Source organism: Frankliniella occidentalis, unplaced genomic scaffold (genome assembly GCF_000697945.3).
Source record: "Frankliniella occidentalis isolate FOCC.00 unplaced genomic scaffold, Focc_3.1 Scaffold17, whole genome shotgun sequence".
In the NCBI taxonomy this organism is placed as follows: Eukaryota; Metazoa; Arthropoda; class Insecta; order Thysanoptera; family Thripidae; genus Frankliniella; species Frankliniella occidentalis.
Genome location: NW_026267147.1, coordinates 1,706,967 through 1,715,184, shown reverse-complemented (window position 1 = coordinate 1,715,184; position 8,218 = coordinate 1,706,967). Strand labels below are relative to the sequence as shown.

The following is an 8,218-nucleotide window of genomic DNA, read 5'->3' as shown; positions in this document are numbered from 1 at the left end:
CACACGAAAAATAATAATATTAAAAAATAAAGGATTGACTCGACGCTCGAATCTTCCCGTCCCGCACCGATCTGACGACGTCGGCGGCGGCGTCCTGCTGGCCGACCTGGCGGTGTGCGAACGGAACAGGGGACCCGGACGGCGGTAAATGGTCGAGCAAATAAGACACCTTTTTATTTTACTGAGGCCAAGCTTGTGTGCATGAGCGTGAGTAGTCGTGTGTGTGTCTGCACCGTCCCTTCCGCCGCCCCCTATCTCCCCACACGACCGCCGTCGCTCCTCCCGACACCGCCCTCCAGACTAGGGCAGGTCCGTTTCAACGTCTCTTGTTTGCCAAATTCAAACACACCCCAGGGCGAAGCGCAGCTCGCGGACCGCTGCTGCTTGCCTTCCCGACCGCCACCCAAGTCATTCGCCGCCTCTACCCTGGTGTGGTCCGACCTCCAGACGGACAAGCAAGTACCAGCGGCGGTGGCCACGGGATGACGCCGTGCTCCCCGGCCGGGATGCTGTACCGCCCGGCGCAAGTGCGGTGGGGTTGCCTACCTCGGCCAACGGCGAGGTCAGACAAGAGGCAGCCCGCACGCACACAGTGCAGTGTGACCAAAGTGCACGGCGCTGGCCGCCGTCCTCCCTAGATTGCCGTCACGCTCCAACATCGCCGTCCTCCCAAGGGACCCCAGAAGAACCCAGACGACGTGTTCGACGTCCTCCGCGCAGACTCAAAGCACACCGCTCCCGCGTCGGGCAAGGCCGGAAGAGCACGGTAAGAGACAAGATAAAGGGAGATTTCAAAAGAACGAAACACGAAAAAAATAAAGAGAGAAAGAGATCATCTCCGAGGGCGCCAGCGACTTCTTGTGAATATTCAGGCTTCTTAATGAGCGCTGCCGCCATGAAGCCATGAACGGAACCGACTCATTCCTTCATCAGCAGCCCGTGTCAGCCCCATTTGGGGCCGTGTCCGCCCTTCAGCGCTGCCCGCCCGGCCCGCAGGCCCGGCCGGCCCCAGTCTGATCGAGGCGATTTCTCATTCCAAACTACACGACACCCAACGTGACTAGCTACCTCACTCACCGGCCCCGACGCGACGGACTTCGTTGTCGCAGCTCTCGGCTCGGAAAACGAACGACACACAAGCCCCTCGGCTTAGAGAAACATTCCTTTCTTTACAACCACCCGACTTTTGGTTGGCATGATAGTGTTTGGTTTGCTAGATAGACTGTCGGTTTTGCCTAGACCGATAGGGACGTGGATCGTTTTCATCGCTGGTGTGCATGTCATATATTCGCCGGTCGAGGGAAGCCCCAAACAGCTGATTACCCAATGTTGATGCTATCGCAGCATGCAGGCTGCCGACTGACCATGCACTTATTTGCCTACGAGAACCATTAGTTAATAAACGCTCCCCGTTATTTGCAGTACATGACACGACACACAGTCCGGCCACACTGTTCGAACTCAACCATAATTAATGTACCCATTTCACTCACCTTGATTTGGTTAATCCACAGTGTATCCAAATTAAACATAACATCCATTCACTGGCACAGTTGCACTTTTAAAATGGTATCCACAATGGGCGCACACTTTCTGCTCAGACCGGCATCACTTCACTTGCACTCTCCATCCGCTTTACACACTGGCAGCACAAAAACAACAACTGAATCCGAATCCAAGTCGGATCGCTCACCGGCACCTCATCATCACTTCACCACACACGGTGATGTATCACACTGATTCACACACGCACTCGGAGAGAACGACACAGCGCACTCACACGCAACACACACACACAGATGAAACACCACTCGCGGTGACGAGCACGGCAACGAGCTTCGCGTCGAACCGGTAAGGGTCGCGATCGTCAGGTCGACACCGCCAGCGCTCAGACAGACGGGGCCGCGCGCCGCAAAGGTCCCGCCTGCACGCTGGTCCCGGAGGAACTAGCGCGCGCCGGCCTGACTCACCGCGCCGCCCGCCTCGCGCCGCAGAGTCGCGCCGCCGCCGCCAGGGCGCGCCACCGGGCAGCGACTTCCCTCCGGCATGGCGGCACGCACGGCGCGCCCGCCGCAGCTAGAGGCCGCAGCCCGCCGCCCCAGGCCCTCGGAGCACGACGGCGCGTCCATGGCGGGTCGGCTGGCCACACGGCCGGGACGGCCGGGCCTTCGCACAGAACAGGACAAGCACGCTGCAAGCGCACTGGAAACAAAGGTGTGCAAACCGGCATGCACAAGGTAGTGTTCAACTCTATGCTGCACACTATTAGGCGTTGGACTCAAAATTTGAATACTTTAAAGTGTTCAACCGTAAATTGATAAACACTTTAAAGTCTCCCCAACTTTGTGGCAAACCCTGAAGTTGTTCAACACATTTCCGAATTAAATGTCCAGTCAAACACAAGTGGACAATGTCGTGTTTGCACTGGAAAAACAAAGGTGTGATATCCTACCTTTCCAGGGGTGTTAAACTCGTTTTAGGGGTGCTAAAGAGTATATTTTCAGTTTCTTCAAAATATTTTCTATAAGAGCAAACCAATCACATTTCGAGATTCATTATCGCATTGCTCGCAAAATTCCGCGTCAAACGAGCTAACATGTGATAGGGTTCAGATAAGCGGTCAGCAAATGAAAAGCAAGTCAAAAAGTACAAAAAAAGAAATCAATCTATGCCATTTTTGAACAGAACCCCATCATATATAGGCTCGTTTGACGCGGAATTTCGCGTATATTACGAAAAAAGGTTTCAGAATCCAGTTTTGTTCCATGGCAAAGAAATATTTCGAAAAAACATAAATTTTAATGCCTTTGGAGCTTTAACGCCTTTTAAAGGTAGGATGTCCTACCTTTGTTTTACAAGTGTGACCACTTGCATGCTTGCGTGTGCACGCGGGTTGCACACTTTTGCGAGAGGGATCCCACTCTTGAAGTGCGTGTACAATGAGTAGCAGTCGCACTTTTGCCCACTGCGAAACTCAAAAGGAGATGGCAGGAGGTGGCAAAAGTACACTCGCTGGGATGAGTGAACCCGTCATTGGCAAATCTGGAGCTTCGCGTAAGGGATCGTCTAGAAAGTACGTCCGTTTCTCTCAAAATCATCCTGCAAACTACAGTAGCTCGGCGCCTGCAAAACTCGGGGTAGGCCACCCCGCAATACACGAATGCACGGCATGCAAGATTGTGCCTACCCATCAGGCGCCATGAGAGCTTGCATTGCCTTAATTTGGAAGGTTCGTCACGGCGAATGACGGACGTACTTTCTGGATGATCCCTAAGCCGCAAATGTATTCGGCATGAAATACCATATCCGAGGGGGTTTTCACTAGGGGCCGGCGTCATTCGTCATTTTTCGATTTCGACATCGTAATAGGACTCAAAAGTTTCGTTTTTTTATGCTGATTCCAGAAACGACTTGCATTTTGCAATCGGACATCATCTTCATTGGGCTACCAGCCGATTTATGCAAAAATGTGCGTTTTTCCACTTTTTGGCAGTTTTTGAGCCTCAAGATGGACTTGGAGCTTTCGGGGTGGCGGTGTACCGATAGGATGGTCTTCGCTGACACCAAAGTCAATGATTTGAGGCATGGGAAGGTGTGCGGGGCCACGCACACCCGACCCAGACCTCAAAATTGACGTTTTTTTGGTGAAAAAAGGCATGTGTTTTTAAGTTCTTTCGGTGTTGCACGGCACCTGTGAGGGCCTGCACACTCGTTGACGCGACTAAAAGTGGCCAAGTAGTGTGCCGTGGTCGGGGGAACCGCACCCTGGCATCACCGGGCGCCCAGAGAGGCAGAGGAAGGGGTGAAGGAGGCGGTGGCGAAGAGCTGTTTCGTTCAAAATGTGCCCGGTCGGCCGCCTCTGCTATCTAACGGGCATTACGACGCGTGTGCAGGTCTTAGCCCAGCAAAGGTTTACCAATGTCTACCCTGGACTCACCACGGGAAGGTGCCTGCTGCACGTCGAGTACCGCCCACCCACCCACCCGGGGATGGCTCATATCCTAAAGACTTGCCTTAAGGCAATTGCAAAGTAAAAACGTGATCTCGAAAACCATATTTTGAAAAACCAAATTAAACCAGCAGTATTGAGACCCTAAAACGACAACGTTCTACCCCGTTCTACCCTCTATGGTTTTCGAGATCACGTTTTTACTTTGCAATTGCCTTAAGGCAAGTCTTTAGGATATGAGCCATCCCCGGGTGGGTGGGTGGGCGGTACTCGACGTGCAGGCACCTTCCCGTGGTGAGTCCAGGGTAGACATTGGTGAACCTTTGCTGGGCTTAGACCTGCACACGCGTCGTAATGCCCGTTAGATAGCAGAGGCGGCCGACCGGGCACATTTTGAACGAAACAGCTCTTCGCCACCGCCTCCTTCACCCCTTCCTCTGCCTCTCTGGGCGCCCGGTGATGCCAGGGTGCGGTTCCCCCGACCACGGCACACTACTTGGCCACTTTTAGTCGCGTCAACGAGTGTGCAGGCCCTCACAGGTGCCGTGCAACACCGAAAGAACTTGAAAACACATGCCATTTTTCACCAAAAAAACGTCAATTTTGAGGTCTGGGTCGCGTGTGCGTGGCCCCGCACACCTTCCCATGCCTCAAATCATTGACTTTGGTGTCAGCGAAGACCATCCTATCGGTACACCGCCACCCCGAAAGCTCCAAGTCCATCTTGAGGCTCAAAAACTGCCAAAAAGTGGAAAAACGCACATTTTTGCATAAATCGGCTGGTAGCCCAATGAAGATGATGTCCGATTGCAAAATGCAAGTCGTTTCTGGAATCAGCATAAAAAAACGAAACTTTTGAGTCCTATTACGATGTCGAAATCGAAAAATGACGAATGACGCCGGCCCCTATTTTCACTCGACATTTCGTTGTACACGGTATGTCGTAATACGTGTATTTTGCCGGTATTTCGCCGGTATTTCTCCGGAAAAGTTTACCGTTTTGGAGCATATTTCGGCATATTTTGGTGTATTTCATGCGAAATACCGGTGAAATACCTCATTTGGTGTACACGGTATTTCAGAAGTGAAAACCCCCTCGACCATATCGAGACAATTTTATTGTTAGATGGTCTGCCATCTCTTCTCAGTATTCGGCAATCGGATACAGCCGTAAAAGAGTGAAAAGGCGGTCTTGAGGAAGGCCATGAACCGATCCGCCGCGGTGGACCCCCGGCAGACAGCGAGGAGGCTGAGGGAAGCCCACCACTCGCTCCCGCCGCTCGCGCGTGTGTGTAGCATGGTAGTACAAACAAAACTTAATCTAATAAAAGAAAACATCCCGAAAAAAAATGGAAAAAAGCGAAGCCCATCCCCAGCCCAGCATAACACGGGACGGTAAGAGGATTATCTGAGGAGTCAGCACAGCAGCGTATACTTGCGCGAGAGCGGCGTACACGGGATCGCAAGGGATTATAGCGACGGGCAGCGCGCTGCAGCGCCGGCCGGACGGAATCAAACAGAACAATATCCGTGTAATCTTGTCTCTCCAGGAGGACCCGCGCTGGTCGGGGCCCGGGCCTCGGCCACCTGAGATAGACCCCGCCAGATAAGGCTTTCGGTGTCATGGAGTTCAGATGCGCCCGAGAAATCAAATTATATTTTTTTTCAGCTTTTCTTCAGCAACATTAGAGACAAATTTTATGACTTACCAAAGCATATTTGAAGATTTAAAAACACATACGACACCTACTGTTTGTGTCTTCCTTCCCTTAATAAATTTAATTTTCTTTAACGACGAGCTCTCTTTGCAACCAGTCAGAATCCCCCAAGTGGGACGTTTACAGCAGGCCGAAACAGGTCCTAAGGCAGCAACAGTGGGGGCTTTCCCACCTTTAGATTTTCAGTCGCCAGCTGTCAGCCCGGGTGAGGAGACGCCTGGGAGGTAGGCAACTCTTACAGGCGTGCGCGTTGGTTGCCTACCCCCACGGCGCCATAGATACGATCAGCAAGACGCGCCTGAGCGGGAGGTGCATCAGATAATTGAATGTGCCCCCATGGTCTCTCGCCTTGCCGCTCACCGGAACAGCTGACTGTTCCGACTGTTCCGTCCCCTGCGGCGCGCCCCGAACTCGTCCGCGCCCCCGCCACGGGCGGGCCGTGAGTCAGAGTCCCGCCCGCCGCCAGATGGGATGACACAGGGCTTCCGAACGGGGAGGGAAGGAGAAAATTGAGCCACGAGGAAGGGCAGCAAGGGCAGCGAGGGCAGCAGGGCGAGGGTTGGGACAGGGGGCCATGTACGGCCAAAACTGTAAAGGGCATGTCTTGTCCGGACACATGCTCTGGCCGCACCCGCACTTTGTCCATGCTCGCGGCGCCGAGGTGCTTCCCCTCGCAGTACTTGTCCTGCTTCGGACAGATTACACGCGCGCTGGGTGCAGCCGGGGGGAAGGGCCGCGCATGGACCGGGATGTCTGCAAGAACAAGGACAACCGGGCCAAAACTTCCCTTTTGTCGGCCGAGTCGGCCGACCTGCTCTGCTGAAACTCGGCGTCACCGTCACGGGCGGTATGAAAAATTGAATAGGTGACACATTTTTTTTTACAATCTTTTGTATCCCCCAAAGTCCCAAATCGAAACTCCCAGACAAGAGCGTGGCAACCCTATTTCTATACTTCATTTCAAAAAGGTCGCGAAAAAAAAGTTGCCAAATTTCTTCCACTTTAGAAGTCTACAACTTCCGACTGCGAGAAGCCACAGTGGCTTTGTCGCGCAAGATAAGCATGATGGCTCCCACACCGCAAGTGTCGCCCCCGGTAACCCGACGCCCATAACCAATACGGGGCGCACGGGGGCGACGAGACTCGTGTCCGCGACACGGCCCGCCCGGGCTTCACCCTGGGAGTAGATGCGGTCTTCCCTCCCTCCCCAGCAGCAGAAGGGCCGTCCGCTGACAGATAGTTGGGGGCAGAAGGGTCGACCGAGCAGTTTGTTGTTCCGGGTCATCGGAGGGCGGGGAGCTCGGCCAGCGGGTGCAGCCGCGCCGCCCGCGCCCGCCCACACGCAGCGCATGACCCGCGCGGGCACGCGCCGCCCGGCCGCGACCCGCCCCAACCGCACGGAAGTGGACGCGCCCGGCCCGTGAAATGGAACCACGAGCCGTAATGACCCTGTCGCGGGCTCATTCGACGACGTCATTATGTACTTCCAAGGGGGAGGAGCGCGGTGACCAATTCGACGAAGAATCGACGATGTGTGGGAAATGATGGTCATTTCCCCCACATGCGCGAGTAGTTTGTGAGCGGGCCCGGATCCCGCGGATGGAATGATCGACTAATACGCAGAAACGAGGAAGCAGAGGGTGCCGTGCCGTACCAGCCTGGTCACCGCCACCTGCATGGAGAGCTCCACACTCGGTGTTGCTCCCTCTCACTCTCTCTCTCTCTCTCGGGAGAGTGCGGCACGCACCCATCTACAGAATCGATATGAAGGGGTTGTGGCAGCACGCGAAGCAGCAGCAGCACCCCCTCCCCCTCTATTCGCAGCTGCCCTGGCCGCCCGGGGTTGAACAATCAGCACCGATAAGCCCTCGCTGATAACGCGCAGACGAAGCGAGAGAGAGAGAGCGATAGAACGCGGGGGGTGGCGAGCGAGAGAGCGAGGCGCTGCACTCCGGCGGGCTGTCAAACGTTTTGACGCGTCCAAATCTCATCCATCAGAAATGCGCGAGTGGGGAGTGCAGAGGGGAGCAGCTGCAGCGGCGTTAGTCAGCGCGATGCGGCGGCCACCAGTGCATGCTAAGCCCTGTACTGCCGGCTCTCACCCCCGCAGCCCCGTGCAGCGCAGCAGCAGCAGCACAGCAGCAGCACAGCAGCAGCACAGCAGCAGCGCAGCAGCAGCTTTGCACGGCTAATCGACCGGGAAGGGGCGCGGGGGGTCGAACAGGGGGGCCGGAGGGTAGTGGGGGTAAATTACGGAGAATGTGGCTTGGGACGTCGCGCAAACTCGCCCTTCGTGAACGTACTTCAAGTGCTACACAAGAGAAGCTACAGTGGCTCTGACTACAAGCCGATTTTAACTATGCGTGCCAGGTTTAGTTTGGGCCGTCCGTGCAGACTCCTACTACATTCTGCTGACGAGTTCCAATCTGTGATACAAGAGCAGCAGAGGGAGTTGAATTGGCGAATTACTTTGCACGAGTTTTCACGTTTCAAACAAACAAATCCCGTCATTACGTGCCACGCGGGCCGAAGGGTGGGGAGGGGGAGGGGT

At 54.8% G+C, this 8,218-nt stretch overlaps 1 protein-coding gene across 3 annotated transcripts in view; it reads right to left on the bottom strand.

The window, feature by feature from the left end:
* The window catches only part of LOC113215508 (MOXD1 homolog 2), a 481,769-nt gene that overhangs the window by 427,425 nt on the left and 46,126 nt on the right, over positions 1 to 8,218 (bottom strand). For 2 of the 3 annotated variants that reach the window (XM_052264207.1, XM_052264208.1), the window contains exon 1: positions 1,494 to 1,942. The exons of the other annotated variant lie outside the window; for it this stretch is intronic. In XM_052264207.1, the coding sequence (XP_052120167.1) occupies positions 1,494 to 1,541 (48 nt within the window). In that variant the 5' untranslated portion in view covers positions 1,542 to 1,942. Of the gene's footprint in view, positions 1 to 1,493; positions 1,943 to 8,218 lie in introns of those variants that run through there. 3 annotated transcript variants of the gene reach the window in all.